Source organism: Oncorhynchus gorbuscha, linkage group LG20 (genome assembly GCF_021184085.1).
Source record: "Oncorhynchus gorbuscha isolate QuinsamMale2020 ecotype Even-year linkage group LG20, OgorEven_v1.0, whole genome shotgun sequence".
In the NCBI taxonomy this organism is placed as follows: domain Eukaryota; kingdom Metazoa; phylum Chordata; class Actinopteri; order Salmoniformes; family Salmonidae; genus Oncorhynchus; species Oncorhynchus gorbuscha.
Genome location: NC_060192.1, coordinates 22912295 through 22930703, shown reverse-complemented (window position 1 = coordinate 22930703; position 18409 = coordinate 22912295). Strand labels below are relative to the sequence as shown.

Below are 18409 nucleotides of genomic sequence, written 5' to 3'. Positions count from 1 at the left end.
CGGACAGTCCTGTCTTGCAGGAAATCAAGCACAGAACGAGCAGTATGGCTGGTCGCATTGTCATGCTGGAGGGTCATGTCAGGATGAACCTGCAGGAAGGTTACCACATGAGGGAGGAGGATGTCTTCCCTGTAACGTACAGCGTTGAGATTGCCTGCAATGACAACAAGCTCAGTCCGATGATGCTGTGACATGCCGCCCCAGACCATGACGGACCCTCCACCTCCAAATTGATCCTGCTCCAAGTACAGGCCTCGGTGTAACGCTCATTCCTTCGACGATTAACGCAAATCCGACCATCGCCCCTGGTGAGACAAAACCGCGACTCGTCAGTGAAGAGCACTTTTTACCAGTCCTGTCTGGTCCAGCGACGGTGGGTTTGTGCCCATAGGTGACATTGTTGCCGGTGATGTCTGGTGAGGACCTGCATTACAACAAGCTTACAAGCCCTCAGTCCAGCCTCTCTCAGCCTATTGCGGACAGTCTGAGCACTGATGGAGGGATTGTGTGTTCCTGGTATAACTGGCAATTGTTGTTGCCATCCTGTCCCGCAGGTGTGATGTTTGGATCTACCGATCCTGTGCAGGTGTTGTTACACGTGATCTGTCACTGCCAGGACGATCAGCTGTCCGTCCTGTAGCGCTGTATTAGGCGTCTCACAGTACGGACATTGCAATTTATTGCCCTGGCCACATCTGCAGTCCTCATGCCTCCTTGCAGCATGCCTACGACGTGTTCACGCAGATGAGCAGGGACCCTGGTCATTTTTCTATTGGTGTTTTTCAGAGTCAGTAGAAAGGCCTCTTAGTGTCCTAAGTTTTCATAACTGTGACCTTAATTGCCTACCGTATGTAAAATGTTAGTGTCACAGGTGCATGTTCATTAATTGTTTATGGGTCATTGAACAAGCATGGGAAACAGTGTTTAAACCCTTTACAATGAAGATCTGTGAAGTTATTTGGATTTTTATGAATGATCTTTGAAAGACAGGGTCCTGAAGAAAGGACGTTTCTTTTTTGCTGAGTTTATAACTTTAGGAAGCTCATATTCTGAGCGAGCCATTCAAAAATAATGGTTCACAGATATAAGTGAATCTGAACAACCCTTTAACTGGAACAGAATATGGAAAAATATGACCTTGGCATCCGGTAATCCGAACCATCAATTTATACATTTTAAGATTGTCCGCAGACTATTTTACACCAAAAAAATGTTTAATGATGAAATTGGCCCAAACTGCCAACTGTTCACTGTGTCCCCTAAATCAGGTAGGCACATTCCTTCATATGATGTGGGACTGCCCTGCAGTTAAATGCTTCTGGGACAAAGTTACAAAATGTATTTCGAAGTGCATGAATGTAAATATTCCATGCTTTGCATCTACTATATTACTTAATGATGAATGCCCCTTGAATCTCTCAATCAGAGATGATTACTGGTAGCAGGCAGCACTGCAGCAAAAACAAATGTTGGCTCTTAGATGGCTGTCACCTCACTCTCTCCCAATTCTCCAGTGGATACAATTACTATTAGAAGTTATAACATGCCCTTTCCATGACATAGACTGACAAGGTGAATCTAGGTTAAAACTATGATCCCTTATTGATGCCACTTGTTAAATACACTTCAATCAGTGTAGATGAAGGGTGGGAGACAGGTAAAGAAGGATTTTCAAGCCTTGAGACAATTGAGATATGGATTGTGTATGTGTGCCATTTAGAGGGTGAATGAGAAAGACAACATATACAAGTGCCTTTGAATGAGGTATGGTAGTAGGTGCCAGGTGCATTGGTTTGTGTCAAGAACTGAAACCTAGTGGGTTTTTCACTCTCAACAGTTTCCCGTGTGTATCAAGAATGGTCCACCCCTTTTGGGTGGTGCATTGGAGTCAACATGGGCCAGAATGCTTGTGGAACTGAACATTCAATTCAATGGCAACAGCTCTGGTGGACATTCCTGCAGTCAGCATGCCAATTGCATGCTTCCACAAAACTTGAGACATCTGTTGCATAGTGTTGTGTAACAAAACCACACATTTTAAAGTGTTCTTTGATTTTCCCCAGGACAAGGTATACCTGTGTAATGATCATGCCGTTTAATCAGCTTCTGTCAGGTGGATGGATATCTTGGAAAAGTAGAAATGCTCATTAACAGGGATGTAAACAAATTTGTGTAAAACATTTGAGAGAAATAAGCTTTCAATGCATATGGAACATTTCTGGGATCTGGGATCTTTTATTTCAGCAACACTTTACATGTTGTGTTTGTATGTTTGTTTAGTGTACAGTACCAGTCAAAGGTTTTTCTTTATTTTTACTGTTTTATACATTGTAGAATAACAGTGAAGGCATCAAAACTATGAAATAACACTCATGGAATAATGTAGTAACCAAAAAAAAGTTAAATCAAAATGTATTTTATATTTGAGATTCTTCAAAGTAGCCACCCTTGCATTGATTACAGCTTTTCCCACTTTGCATTCTCTCAACCATGAGGAAGGCTTTTCCAACAGTATTGAAGGAGTTCCCACATATGCTGAGCACTTGTTGGCTGCTTTTCCATCACTCTGCGGTCCAACTCATCCCAAACCATCTCAATTGGGTTGAGGTAGGGTGATTGTGGAGGCCAGGTTATCTGATGCAGCACTCCATCACTCTCCTTCTTGGTCAAATAGCCCTTACACCTCCTGGAGGTGCGTTGGGTCATTGTCCTGTTGAAAAACAAATTATAGTCCCACTAAGTGCAAACCAGATTGGAAGGCGTATGACTGCAGAATGCTGTGGAAGCCATGCTGGTGAAGTGTGCCTTGAATTCTAAATAAATCACAACACCATCATACTTCCTCCTCCGTGCGAACCACATGTGTGGAGATCATCTGTTCACCCACTCTACATCTCACAAAGACACAGCGGTTGGAACCAAAAATCTCAAATTTGGACTCATCAGACCAAAGGACAGATTACCACCCGTCTAATGTCCATTGCTCGTGTTTCTTTGCCCAATCAAGTCTCTTCTTCTCATTGGTGTCATTTAATGGTTTGTGCAGCAATTCGAACAGTTGATATTGAGATGTGTATTTTGACTTGACCTTTTTACATTGTTTGCTTTCAGGCCCACAGGAAGGGGATGGTTGGGGAGGGTTTTCTCTGGTCGCCAAGAGGGTGAATGTAAAAGCATCCTCAGTTGATAAAAATGTTTAGGGGGGGGGGGGGGAGATTTGTTTTTCAAACCATAGGTTTAATCTCAATTTTGGATATAATTGTAATAAACATGCCATAATATATTGTAAATGGAGTTTGACAAATATATTTATTTTGGCATAGCAGTATTGTAATGATCTACAGTGAAGGCTTACCTTTACACTTGTCTTTTTTTTAACCAGTCAAGTCAGTTAAGAACAAATTCTAATTTACAATGACGGCCTAGGAACAGTGGGTTAACTGCCTTATCCAGGGGCAGAACAGATTTTTACCTTGTCAGCTCGGGGATTCGATCCTCCAACCTTTCAGTTACTGGCCCAATGCTCTAACTACTAGGCTACTCGTCTTTGCAGTCATTCATGATATGCTGTAATAACCTCACAGATTTACTGTCAATTCATTATTTATTTTACCATTGGTGTCTGTGCATCCATTTGTACATTATACAGAGATTATTCCACCATGCTTATCATTATTAAAACCTGAATTTTCAAAAGCTGGATGTTAATAAGGTGTGTTTGGTGCATTTACTATCAAGTTCAACTCTAGTGAAAAAGTTCTGATGAATTGCCAGAAGACACAGCTAGATAAAGGAAAATTCAGGCTAAAAAGGCAATAAAAATGCAATTCCATCCGTTTTCACCATTTGCTTTCATTTTTATATAAAAATTGATATAGTGATGAGGGAAAGAGTCACAGAACATGCATGGTTCCCACAAAACAAACAGCACAGAGATCATGCTAGAGAAGAGAGGAACAGGTTGCAAATATTTAGAGCACCGAGGCAGAATACAGACTCCAATCATACAACAGCTAGGCTATCAGGACATGTAATAAATACCTTTACACACAGTTCACAGACACAGGTATTTTTGATGTTAGACAGTTATGCTGAGTAAGTTCAGCTGGCCTGTCTGGTCTGTAGGTTCAACCAATAAACAGTAAGTGCTACAAAGACACAGAGTCAGTTTGCAGGGGATGTGTAGTTTCTTCAGACTCTGAGCTGAGCTATATCCCCCACCCTCTCACACAGCATGGACCTGATTAACCTTTTACCAGGACCCAAATCTCATTCCCGCAAGCTGTCCCTTTCCCTCACTGGGGTATTGGATCTGCCCTTTATAACTCCCTCTTTTTCACTGTGATAATAACGAGCCATCTTTGAGTCTGCTGTTTATACTTCCTCTGTGTTATTTGAGTCAGATGACAGTCACTGTAGTATAGAGTCCAACCTGTCTCATGCATATGAAGTAAGCTGTTCCCTCCTCCTCACTGTGGAATAGAGTCCAGGTTCTCTTTGAGTCTGTGCGTCATGCTGGGAATCAGGTTGATGTGGTCGTCCACACAGCTTCCCACGCAGTTCTCCATCATGGCCCGCACGGCTGGCTCCTTGGCACCAGAGTCAAACAGGTCCCTGGCCTTGTCATTGCAATGCATGGTGCACCTGGTCAGCCGGTCCTGGGCATGAGGGAGACAGAATGTTAATCACAATCAATCACTACAAATTCTGTATCAAATTCTATGTACACCACATGAAACTCACCTGAAACTTCTCTAGTTCATTGGTCACTAGTCCTTGGGCCTGTGCCAGAGGAGCGTGGCAGCGTTCAATACAATTGTGCACCTGCGACATGGAGTCTGTGGAGCGCTCACAGCACTCTGCACTGCACTTGAACATGAGTCCCTGGATACATTCACAAGAAGGATTTGAACTGTGCATCTGATATAAGCCTAAGTGTTGACAATAAAAGGTGGCAAATGATCTATGCCTGGAGAAAGAGGGTGATTTGTAAAACCAAAGTTTGTAGATAATGCACTGCACAATATACTGGATTGCATTGTATGTATTGGACATAGCTGAAATTGCATTTCCATAACCACTTACTTGCATCTTGCGGATGTGGTCCCGTTCTAAACTTTGAACCATATCCTCTATGGTTTTCTGTACACGAGCTTGATGCGCCTCTGCCATTTCAAACGTTGCTCTCAGTAGCGTGTGTATTCAAACGGAATTATTAGAAGATATTGTTAGAAGAAACTGTTAGAATATACGGTTTGGCTACGTTGCAAAGCTAAATAACAGCCACACCAATGACATACAGTATGCTATTGCAAGATTCACAAGCCTTGTTACATTACTGTTTTAAACTGTAGGTCACCTCCGTGAAACCATGCCTCTTCCTTCTGGTGGCAATTACATCACATCCGCTCTAGCTTCCGGCATTATCTTGGTAATTTCCGGTTCCAAATAAGGTCGTGATGTGTTAGTTATAGATGTCTTTGACCCCACTTAGTTTGAAGTCCTAACTTTAAACTTTTACAACACTGCTTATTCTATATATTTTTCTCAACGACTTTGACTAAATTACTAGTAAGATGAGTAAATAGCATGATGCGTTTTAAAGATCCTCTGTAAACTCGTAGTAAAACTTAATCGTGAACTCCTTGAGAATATTTTCCTCCACTGACTTTTGAAATGGTGAGCAGTACACACTTATCAGTCCTTTCTAATTGTTTGATTTTAGCCAACTAAGTGGGGTGATATAGATGTTTTTAAAATATCACACATTTTCATTTTTTGCCAATAACCATGAAAGACTGCTCCTCAAAGTATCAACTGTGTGCTGCTCTTTGACCCCAGACAGAGATATTTAAATACTTGATAGGTCTCTACCCATGTCACCACCAGCAGCAGTCTATGCCATCTGTCCTAAATTGACTCAGCAATTCACACAATCGTATTAAAGTGACATGTTTCTGACTACTGATCAGTTGTGAATGTAGCCTATGTTATTTTTGTCATTGAATGATGATTTCTTTACTCTCTACTCAGCTGCCATTGCTTGGAAATAATTGAAAACCCTGTAATCATGGCACTCCTGTCCTTGGGACTCTAGAGTCAGCTTCAGAACTCAGAAATCCACCCAAGACGATAGGTAAACCAATCCCAGTCCAGACTCCACATTCCATTTTCTTTTTCAATGGCATCCAGTGAGGGAGGTTAAAAAACAACCATGAATTTAGTTCCATTTGTCCAGAGAGTATTTATATTTCAGAGGACCCATATTTCCGACACATTTTTTCACTTGTGAGTGTATCATTTCACTCCCCTTGGATTTTGAATGACATTGTAGAGCTGTGGTTGGAGCGGGCATCGGTGGCACTGCAACAGCTTACTTCGTGAGACAGTGGTGAAGTTCGATGTGTATCAGCCAGGCACTGTGGTGGTGGGGGGGGGGGGGTGAGTGAGTACGAGACAGGGGGCGCAGTTCTCCATCCCTAAACCTGCACATGAAGCACTTCCTTGAAAAACTAAGTGAGACATGTTAGCCTATCAGAAATAAACTTGTTTGTTCCTGAAAGAGTGCTGTACATGTGCACAGATGAACTAATATGACACCCATCTATATTTCTCCTCTGTTTATCTCAGGTCTTTCCCAGAGATGGGATGTCCCATGGAAAGGAGCTTACCTTTGAAGAGAGTGACTGGTTTATTGTGAACTTTCTGCACCTGCTTCAGCAGTACAGGTTCAACTCCTGCTGATGAAAATGTTGTTGGACAGTGTTTCGGACAAGTTCATGAGGTGAGACTTTAGTTTCTGCTACCTGTCTATTTACAGTACAGCAGTCAAAACCTTTAGTATGAAATAAACATGTTATTAATGAGAGAATGCTAATTGTAGGTAGGTGATTTTTTTTATTCTTGTTTTTACAGAATCTACCAGCAGTTCAGCTACTCCTTCACCAGTGTGCAGAAGCTCCTGCATGCAATGGGTGGTGACGGTTTCCTCACACTAGCCAATCAGATGCTGGAGGAGGCCATGTTGGGGGAGGACATTTCTCAGAGCTTCCTCAACGACGTCGTGGCACCTGTGAATTATGGCCAAAGTGTCCGCACCAGTGTTTTTTTCAGGGTGCGTTTTTAACAAAAGTCTTAAGTTCGATAAGTGGTTTCGAGTGCTCTTATGTGGCCATCCAATGAAAACTAGTGACAGGAAGTTCGGGCCTTTTTACTGACTCAGGTTCTTTCAAATTGTTGAGTCAAAAGAACGACTCATTTAGTTCATTTGATTCAGTATTGCCCAGAACACGCAGGACCCTCCTGAAACAATAATGATTCTACAAGCCTTGTTCACCATAGCACGGGTTTATTGGAGCTGTCATTTTGGACTAAGACTTATAAAAGTGTGCTTCTAACAATGTAGGCCTACATTTGTGATTGCTAGGCATACACATACAATATTTCTTGATACCTTTGAAATGAAGTCTATAGATGTGTCAGCAACCGGACTAGATTGTGGATGACTCTTGGCAGAATGCAATTGCTTGTCTGCCGCGAGGGATTAGTACAATATCGTTCGCTGCAGCCCCCCAAACAATGATTTGTTCTCGCGTTCAAGCTTGTTGAGCAGAGAGGCAGGCTCTATGTTTTGGTTCTACAAACTTGTGTCCATCATAACATTCAATAATAAATTAATTGCAGTCATTCTTGCACCATGCAATCAATTATCAGTGTCTTTTATCTTCTCTATGCTGCCTGCTGCATTATACATTTTCCTGTGCGCACTGATAGACAGTTGGTGGTCGGAGCACGTCTCTGGAGCCGCTGAGTCGGGGAAGCACTTATTAATCCTGCTGTATTCATTGCAGCCAGCAGGACAAACAAACAACTCAAATGAACGACAAGTCAGTAAAAAGAGTAGTTCCGAAATAACTAATTGTTCACAAACTCACATCACGATTGAAAACATAAGGGAACTGAACTAATCTTGCAAGATGTCTCCAGAAGTGGTGTCATTAGCAGGGGCAGACCCATGCCCTGCTCTGCTAACTGCTAGCTTGTTTAGCCCCGACCTACTAACTGTTAGCGTGTTAGCATCGGTCTGAATTGCCGTGTCCCCAGTCAGCCCAACCACTCACTGGACCCATATGTTCACATGGCTACGCATGCCTCTCTCTAATATCAATATGCCTCATCCACTGCTGTCCTGGTTAGTGATTACTGTCTTATTTCAATGTCGAGCCTCTAGCCCTGCTCAATATGCCTTAACCAACCATGTTGTTCCACCTCCTACATATGCGATGACATCACCTGGTTTAAACGTCTCTATAGAGACTATATCTCTCTCATCATTACTCAATGTCTAGGTTTACCTCCAATGTACTCACATCCTACCCTACCTTTGTCTGTACACTATGCCTTGAATCTATGCTATCGTGCCCAGAAACCTGTTCCTTTAACCCTCTGTTCCGAACGTGCTAGACGGCCAGTTCATATAGCCTTTAGCCGTACCCTTATCCTACTTCTCCTCTGGTGATGTAGAGGTTCATCCAGGTCCTGCAGTGCCTAGCTCCACTCCCACTCCCCAGGTGCTCTCTGTAACCGAAAAAGCCTTGATTTCATGCATGTTAACATTAGAAGCCTACTCCCTACATTTGTTTTACTCACTGCTTTAGCACACTCTGCCAACCCGGATGTCTTAGCCGTGTCTGAATCCTGGCTTAGGAAAACCACCAAAAACCCTGAAATCTCCATCGCTAACTATAACATTTTCCACCAAGATAGAACTGCCAAAGGGGGCGGTGTTGCAATCTACTGCAAAGATAGCATGCAGAGTTCTGTATTACTATCCAAGTCTGTAGCCAAACAATTTGAGCTTCTACTTCTAAAAAGTCACCTTTCCAGAAACATGTCTCTCACTGTTGCCGCTTGCTATAGACCTCCCTCTGCCCCAAGCTGTGCCCTCAATACCATATGTGAATTGATTGCCCCCCATCTATCTTCTGAGCTTGTGCTACTAGGTGACCTAAACTGGGACATGCTTAACACCCCAGCCATCCTACAATCCGTAAACACGGGCACCCTCATAGATGTCATCCTAACTAACTCGCCCTCCTAATACACCTCTGCTGTTTTCAATCAAGATCTCAGCGATCACTGCCTAATTGCCTGCATCCGTAATGGGTCTGCGACCAAACGACCACCCCTCATCACTGTCAAACGCTCCCGAATAACACTTCTGCGAGCAGGCCTTTCTAATCGACCTGGCCGGGATATCCTGGAATTACATTGACCTCATCCCGTCAGTAGATGATGCCTGGCTTTTCTTTAAAAATGCCTTCCTTACAATCTTAAATAAGCATGCCCTATTCATAAAATGTAGAACTAGGAATAGATATAGTCCTTGGTTCACTCCAGACCTGTCTGCCCTTGACCAGCACAAAAATGCGTTCTGCATTAGCATCGAATAGCCCCTGTGATGTGCAAATTTTCAGGGAAGTTAGGAACAAATATACACAGGCAGTTAGGAAAGCTAAGGCTAACTTTTTCAAACAAAAATTTGCATCCTGTAGTACTAACTCCAAAAAGTTCTGGGACGCTGTAAAGTCCATTGAGAATAAGAGCACCTCCTCCCAGCTGCCCACTGCACTGAGGCTAGGAAACACTGTCACTATAATTGAGAATTTCATTAAGCATTTCTCTAAGGCTGGCCATGCTTTCCACCTGGCTACCCCTACCCCGGTCAACTGCCCGGCACCCTCCACAGCAACCCGCCAAAGCCCCCACCATTTCTCCTTCACCCAAATCCAGTTAGCTGATGTTCTGAAAGAGCTGCAAAATGTGGACCTCTACAAATCAGCCGGGCTAGACAATCTGGACCTTCTCTTTCTAAAATGATCTGCCGAAATTGTTGCAACCCCTATTACTCGCCTGTTCAACCTCTCTTTCGTATCGTCTGAGATTCCCAAAGATTGGAAATCTACCGCGGTCATCCCCCTCTTCAAAGGGGGTGACACTCTAGACCCAAACTGCTACAGACCTACAGTGGGGCAGAAAAGTATTTAGTCAGCCACCAATTGTGCAAGTTCTCCCACTTAAAAAGATGAGAAAGGCCTGTAATTTTCATCATAGGTACACTTCAACTATGACAGACAAAATGAGAAGCAAAAAATCCAGAAAATCACATTGTAGGATTTTTAATTAATTTATTTGCAAATTATGGTGGAAAATATGTATTTGGTCAATAACAAAAGTTTATCTCAATACTTTGTTATATACCCTTTGTTGGCAATGACAGAGTTCAAACATTTTCTGTAAGTCTTCACAAGGTTTTCACACACTGTTGCTGTTTTTTTGGCCCATTCCTCCATGCAGATCTCCTCTAGAGCAGTGATGTTTTGGGGCTGTTGCTGGACAACACGGACTTTCAACTCCCTCCAAAGATTTTCTATGGGGTTGAGATCTGGAGACTGGCTAGGCCACTCCAGGACCTTGAAATGCTTCTTACGAAGCCACTCCTTCGTTGCCCGGGCGGTGTGTTTGGGATCATTGTCATGCTGAAAGACCCAGCCACGTTTCATCTTCAATGCCCTTGCTGATGGAAGGAGGTTTTCACTCAAAATCTCACGATACATGGCCCCATTCATTCTTTCCTTTACACGGATCAGTCGTCCTGGTCCCTTTGCAGAAAAACAGCTCCAAAGCATGATATTTCCACCCCCATGATTCACAGTAGGTATGGTGTTCTTTGGATGCAACTCAGCATTCTTTGTCCTCCAAACACGACAAATTTTTACCACTTTTACCACAGCCAGTTACAGGAAGGCCATAAAGATCATCAAGGACAACAACCACCCGAGCCACTGCCTGTTCACCCCGCTACCATCCAGAAGGCGAGGTCAGTACAGGTGCATCAAAGCTGGGACAGAGAGACTGAAAAACAGGCCATCAGGCTGTTAAACATCAACCACTAACATTGAGTGGCCGCTGCCAACACACTGACTCAACTCCAGCCACTTTAATAATGGGAATTGATGGGAAATTATGTAAAATATATCACTAGCCACTTTAAACAATGCTACCTAATATAATGTTTACATACAATACATTATTCATCTCATATGTATACGTATATACTGTACTCTATATCATCTACTGCATTCTTATGTAATACATGTATCACTAGCCACTTTAACTATGCCACTTTTTTTACATACTCATCTCATATGTATATACTGTACTCGATACCATCTACTGTATCTTGCCTATGCTGCTCTGTACCATCACTCATTCATATATCTTTATGTACATATTCTTTATCCCCTTACACTGTGTATAAGACAGTAGTTTTGGAATTGTTAGTTAGATTACTTGTTGGTTATTACTGCATTGTCGGAACTAGAAGCACAAGCATTTCACTACACTCGCATTAACATCTGCTAACCATGTGTATGTGACAAATAAATTTTGATTTGATTTGATGTTTGGGAATCTGGCTTCACCCATTCCCTGAATGACATAGTGATTGTGGCCACATCTCTCCACAAGGGAAAGCCTGCAGGCTTCACCTCTCCACCTTTGCAGTCTTCTCCCCTCCTATCCCCTCCCAGTACCCTGGGCACCTCCACCAGACTGGCCTCCTTAACGTGTCCTACCTGGGGACCTGAGATACCTCTACCTTCAGTGTGTCAAGACATTCTCACCACAGACTCCATCACCAACATTCTGAGCTCCCCGTGCACATACCACCAGGCTACTCATGCCCGCCAGTCAATGAGAGCAAGGTGTGGAAGGTGTTTTCTCCTCAGCCTCTGTCCCAGGAGCAGCTCCAGGACATGTTCCTATCATCGGAGGCGAAGTATCCCGCTCACAGTCCACCCCACAGCGGGACCTCTCCGTTCATCCTTCATGAACGCCTGTACTACCTGAACACTGTGGAGTGGGCAGCCAGCATCATGGAAATAAGCACCATCTCAGCCAGGAACTTGGCACTGTTGGCACACCAGCATGGGCAGGTTCGACCAGGAGGACCTACACACGTCTGAGGGAAGAGCTATGAAGAGGGAGGGAGGGAGGGAGGGATAGCAGAGGCGGAGAAGGGTGAATCATGAGAGATAACACTCCTGTCAGGTGAATACTAGTCTGGGGTGTTCTGCCTCATTATGAATCTAACACTGAAGAAATCCATTGACCTGCTGTATTTGATGTATTTTTTTCATTGAAAAAGTCAACTTAAATAATATCAACTGCAACATTAGTGCACAATTTTCCGCAGATGATATTCTTGTACTGTACTGAATAGAATGATCACTGTGACAACAGCATAGGGAACTATGCTATACTACAGGGTAAAAGTAAAATGATTGAAAAGACAAGGCACTTGGGTTTTCAAATATATACAGTAGCTGCTTTAACTTTTAGAAATGAGTGTCAAATACATCTGGGAAATGTACCCTGTGACGAGTGAACCATCTAAACGAATTTCTGTATGTCTTCCTGCTGTGTCTGAAGCGCTCTACCTCTGGTATAGTGTTGAAAACATTGTAAAGCAAATTGGTTGGTGAAATTTGTGGTTTTGCAATTTAATTGGCCAACAGATAATTGGAAAAGTGGTGTACAATGATGAAAACAACCATGAAGAACAAACACCTGTACTTTTTCTAGTTTATAATGTTTTCATGTTAGAAATGTAATTAAAGCAATTAGACTGCATATTCACACTGATCATTTGATGTCGTTTGAAAATGTACTGTAGTGTATTCAGATATTTCAAAATTGTGCCTTTGAAATGACTAAGCAATGCTCTTTACATCTGAGAATCAGCCTACTTGCTTTCAGAAAATATTTAGTCTCTGTTTTTGGAATGTTTTTGTCATGTATGCGATGAGCAAATTGTACCATAAAACGAGTCTTCCATGGGGACCAAAGTGTATAAGAACACAAAGTACATTTGTTTTACTGTGAGTGACAAGTATCCTTCAGAAAATAATTGTCTTCTGTTCTGGGAGGTAAATTACACATTTCTCTGTCATTTGTCTAGAATTAGTTTGAGAATAACCATAGTTGGTTCAGCCTTTCTAATGAACTTTTAGATGTTTTTAGGGTTTCTTTGTGATAATGTGTTATACTGTACAACCATAGTAGATAGTGCACTTTGTTAGAATACTTTTACAGCAAAGTCCCTAATGTTTAGACATGTAAAAACGATATTTGATGGAAGAGGGAGAGTATTTTGAGACCAGCTGATTTGAATCCCAGAAGTTGGCACAGATCAAATGCAAGCGTTTGTAGACCATTTTGAAATTAGAATTTGTAATTGTGATATGTTTTATGCTCTATTTGACATAGTTTTCTATGGCTTCTCAGCTAAAATAAAATGACTTGAAATCACTGTTTCCAATCATAATAAAGAGCCAACACACTGAAGAGATGAATGTCATCTTTAATTATTCAATACATGCCCTGCCAGGCCCGAAGATGCAAATCGCCTCATGTTCTTCAACAAACTGGACATTGAGAGCCCAAACCACATTTTTCTATTTGCAGATGAGGCCATTTGCTCTGTGACATTTGCAGTGCTAGGGAGTAGTTCCACTACATGTAATTCAACTACTAATTTAACTACATTTTGCCATAGCTTGGTGGTAGTTTAACTCAATTTAAAGCTTCGTAGTGTTTGTATTAGTTAACAAAGCTGTGTAGCTTGCTACTACAACTACCCACTAAATCTCTGGCTGTCACACAGGTCGCACTAAACTGTTAACATCTGACTGCAGAGTTATGTGTTCATGCAGTCATGTTTCTTAACTTTGTAGTATATTACATTACAGATTAGACATGATCATTTGTCATGAGGTAGTTTTGATGTAGTGAGCTACTTTTTCAAAGTAACTTTAGTTAAACAAACTAGTATATTTTTATTAAGAGTAGCTTTGCTGTAGCTCAACTTCTTCAGTGTGAAGTAATTGGTAGCTTGGTAAACTATATTTTCAAAGTAGCTTTCCCAATACTGGACATTGGTCACTAAAAGCTGGGTCATATTGTTTGATAACACAGATCTGTCACTGTGAAAAAAAGTAGCAATGATACTGCGAGATATGACTGGGGGATTCAAATGTCATACAGATATCATTAACTTTTCCCAAACAAATTAGAATAAAAACGGAATGCTCTGTACCAAAATTGACATCATCCGGTCTGTGTGCACAATGGATGAATTGTCTCACTGAGGTGGTCTGTATCCCGCATCAGAACACAGCCTCAATGATACACAATAAAGATACAAAAATGTTATTCCAGAAAGGAAATTAGATTTTCTTTTGACAACATGGAAAGACCGTCCTACAACACCCCCCCCCTTCCAAACACGCACCAGCACCCCAAATAAAGGGGCACCTGACAGAAGAGCCGACAATGGGTGGCATTCACACCCTGAATAATGACACGTCTGTGTTGTGGCCGGGATGTGCCACCCAGCTGCCCCTAGGTAGGGAGGGACAATGGTACCATAGCCGTCTGTCCATGCAAAGCATGTGATGAAAAAGAAAGTATAAATGGGCCAATGACCGACAAAAACACAATACCCAGTTTGGACTGACACTATAGCACCTTCTATAACCAACCACGGAGCCAAGATGAGAGTCGGAGTGCCCATATTCCTCTTTTTGGCTGCAGCAGGATTCCACACTGGTATGAGAATTGTGTGGTCTATTTTCTCAATGTCATACTGTTTTAAACTTCTCCAATATATTTCTGTTTAAATATCAGTCAGCTGTGGCATTTGATGAAGCCCTGTACTGCTGATACTAGTTGCAATGCTGTTTCATGATGTATTGTGCGATGGTAATGTAAAGAAGGCGCTCAGACTTTTTTATGTGATTGGCCTTCAATTGAATCCTTATGTTTAATTGATAACATGCCAGAGGGAAATGTAAGTTGGCTGGTTATAATAGTAAAGAAAAATAAGGCCTTTACACTCTTTATGCTCCCAATTCAGCGCTTTCTTTGGTGGTGGTGGTGGTGGGGAGGGGGGTTGGGGGTGTTTGGATATCATCACATCTATGTTGTGTTGTCTAATATAATAATCAAATTTGACATTAAATTACTTCTGACATCCCCAGCTCTGACCGCATCCTTGGAATCGGCAGAAAAAGAAGACACATTTGGTGAGGAAGGTGAGAAAGACCATGATGGATGAAGATGATGATGTTGATGTTTTTGAGCACAATGCCTCTCTGACAAACGCATGAGATAAAATAAGATAAGATAGTACTTTATTACATTTTATTGCGCCAGCCAATACGTACAGTACATGACCAGTAAATACACCATAAAAACACAACACACAGACATTAAAAGCAGCACAGTATCAATAGACATAAAAAAGTGTTTGTGTTAAAAGAAAGCTCATGTCACTTTTTCACTTTTTCCAGTGGGGCTGGAGCAGCTAAGCGACCTGCAAAAGAGAGGTACAATGATCAATGTCTCAGAGACACTCATAGAAGAGCTTTTGCTCCACGCACAACTGCAATGACTTTGACTGAAATCTAGTTCAACTGGAGTTTTTTTGATCTACTCTGGAGCACTGATGGCTCATAGTGCTAAAGCTTGCATTAATCAACATCATTTATCTGCGTTTCTCTGTCCTCAGATCAGGAGGAGTTTGAAGCAGCTCAAATGAGTGGTAAGACATACAGTGACACAGGCAACGATTCTGGTTAATGACCTGTCTAGAATTGTCCCAGCAAAACATTTGTAATCATTTTAATGAACACAATGAAAGAACAATACTTTCCATATTACCACCTAAAGATGATGCACACAGTGAGGATGTACAGTACTTGGGCAAGGGAATCCTAGCCTTCTAAAAACGAATTAGGGGACATTGTATTGTTTTTGCATTTGGCCCATTGATAGTGAAATAATACAATTTCACCTCTTGTTTTCCTTTAACAAATGTAATTTTTCTGTCTATGGTAGAGGCTGTTCAAGATGAAAATACTGGTAATCACTGAAGTCTGCTGTTGACAAGCATATCTATTAATCAACCATATGCTTTTGTAAATGTAGGCCTATTCATCATTTATTGAATGTATTTTTTTTTACAGAGGAGGAGAATGACACTCAGGAAGAGGACATGAGTAAGAACAGATGGCCACATATGACAACACTCACAGGAAAAGATTGGTTACTGACAGGCACGCGTCTTTTCCCATAGTTTGTTTAGATTACTTATAACTTTACTCGTGTCGTTTTCCAGCAGACAGAGACGGAAACGTTGAGGCAGACCAACATGGTAAGGAAAGGTTGAACGGACAGTGTTTAAAGACACCTGTAGATGGCACTAAAGTGTTAGAAGACCGACATGAGTGTTTCTTAGCAAGACATTCACTTGATGTTTGGTTCTTTAGTTATAACTATAAAAATATATATTTTAGATTCATTCAGGTACATGTATAAGCCTAAATTTCCTGTTCTCCAACAGAGTCGGAGTCTGATGAGGATGTAGATGGTGAGTAATTACCGGTCTTTTTCAAAATGTCTCATGTAATAACACATGCAGGACTTTTCCTAATACACCCTCGCAACCTTGGGTTCTCTGTTTCCTTACAGGTATGAGGCAAACGCGAGGTACGCATAGAACCTTCAGAGTCTCATGTTATCGCAAGTTACATTTGATAGAATCATCTTCTCTGAGTAACACAAAATATCCAAAGAACATTTGAAACTCACATGAAACACAATACCAGCCATTCACTCACTGGTATACAATAATATGTTAACATCTTCTGTCCCTTCCTAGAACACCTCGAAGCCAACGTTGAAGAAGCAGATGAGACTACAAATCTCGGTAGGATATGAATATCTACTTGTTAGTAAATATTTTTGAACAACTGACAATGGTCTTGTTGACTCTGGTAGTAGATACACTACGTTATATAATATCCCCCCTTTTTTTCTCTTCACAAATGAGCTCGAGGACATAGCCAAAAACAGTGAACATTTCTTAATTTTACCTGGCTCGTCTCCATCTTCCATAAAAATGTGTTTGCTCTAGCTGTTGTTGAAAATGTTGAACATTTTCCATTACTCATAAAATGTAAAGGGTCAGGTTCAGACAGTGTCCCAAGTGGGATGATATCAAATGTAAAGGAAAGGGCTTCATCAGGGCTTTCCCCTCAACATTTCCATCTGATAAAACGGGAATCTTACAATACACAATAAACACATAACTTCCTTTACCACAGCTGTATAACAGCAGCCAGGCACATCCTGGCAGTAAAAACATGTTTTTATTACACTCATGCGAACAAGTAATGACATCTTTGTTGTTCCAAAAACTATGCTTTGTAGTGAGCATATCAACATAACATGTTTATTAATCGTTTTATAGTTATTAACAAGCTAATTTTTATGGACAGACAGCAAAAACACATTTTATGAACTATGTCAGTCGGAGTCCGCATAAAAATATGAATGTTATACACATGTTCAAGGTCAATAGTTATTTTTGAGTTGATGAGGAAAATCACATCATAGAGCTAGACATTATTGACTTGACCTCATAACCAAAGCACTCCATGGAGAGACTGACCCAGACCATGGAGTCACTGATGTCAAACTAGTTGAACAGGACAGTGGCAACGTGATTGATTGTTTGAATGCTGGCACCCTTGCTTTTAGTGTATCTAGGACAGACATCTAGGGCACTCCAAGACACCTGTCCCCAAATGCTTATCTGTGCTTGATTTATTCTGTATCATCTGCTGTGTCCTGAGTTATTTCTGGACCGGAGATACAGGCTAGGAAAGGAACGGCGTGAGTCAAGGCAGGCACATTTTTGACAAACTGTAGGACCAAGGTCAATAATGAAGGTCCTTATCTGCATGTTCAGCACTTCATCTTCTTAAGGCTCAGGATCTTGAACCCTGAAAACAAATTAATATTATGTTGTGTAATAATTTACAACTAGTTTCTAGATCACTGGGTTAACCTGAGAAATACACTTCACTGGGCATAAAAGGGTTCCTTGTGTTATTGAATCAATGGTTTTCACAGCCTAAGCAACTCTGTGCTAGAATGGTTTTGAGACTCCTGTGGGGAGTAGGATACTTGTGTGTGTGTGTGTGTGTGTGTAATTCTCATAAAAACAAAGGAATCAATTCTCACTTTTTCTGCGTCACAGCTGAGGTAGAGTGAGCCTGCCGGAGGCATCATGTGAGGAGGCAGCACTTGCAGACCTACCCCCATCTTCTATTACAGAACCCGAAGAACATTGTGCAGCGAAACTGTTAACCGTTAATAAAGAGAAATATCTCTCCCCATTCTATTTCACTGCTGTGTGCCTCTGTCCTTATGCAATAGGCCATTGAGGTTTATTTAGAATGTAATGGTTAGAAAAGTGAGTCTTTCAAACATCTTGAATACA

The 18409-nt window shown here is 41.5% G+C and overlaps 2 protein-coding genes and 1 pseudogene across 7 annotated transcripts; 2 read left to right on the top strand and 1 right to left on the bottom strand.

Annotated features, from left to right (window-relative positions):
* Positions 1-3832: 3832 nt before the first annotated feature.
* On the bottom strand, positions 3833-5428 carry fam136a (family with sequence similarity 136 member A). The gene is made up of 3 exons (XM_046317244.1): positions 5086-5428; positions 4744-4884; positions 3833-4658 (listed from the first exon to the last, which is right to left on the bottom strand). Exons 1-3 carry the CDS (start codon positions 5170-5172, stop codon positions 4470-4472), a joined length of 417 nt encoding a protein of 138 aa, XP_046173200.1. The 5' UTR covers positions 5173-5428; the 3' UTR covers positions 3833-4469.
* A 753-nt stretch (positions 5429-6181) lies between these two features.
* Positions 6182-12026, top strand: LOC124006854 (annotated as a pseudogene).
* A 2511-nt stretch (positions 12027-14537) lies between these two features.
* Positions 14538-18315, top strand: si:dkey-200l5.4 (transcription initiation factor TFIID subunit 7). Of its 6 annotated transcripts, none has more exons than XM_046318166.1 (11): positions 14538-14670; positions 15102-15146; positions 15414-15449; positions 15632-15664; positions 15961-15984; positions 16089-16121; positions 16244-16276; positions 16466-16492; positions 16594-16611; positions 16784-16831; positions 18167-18315. In XM_046318166.1, exons 1-11 carry the CDS (start codon positions 14616-14618, stop codon positions 18178-18180), a joined length of 366 nt encoding a protein of 121 aa, XP_046174122.1. In that variant the 5' UTR covers positions 14538-14615; the 3' UTR covers positions 18181-18315. The 6 variants fall into 6 exon arrangements, with proteins under 6 accessions (XP_046174122.1, XP_046174121.1, XP_046174120.1 ...); XM_046318165.1 differs by having other exon boundaries at positions 16241-16276; XM_046318164.1 differs by having other exon boundaries at positions 15102-15155.
* The last annotated feature ends 94 nt before the right edge of the window (positions 18316-18409 follow it).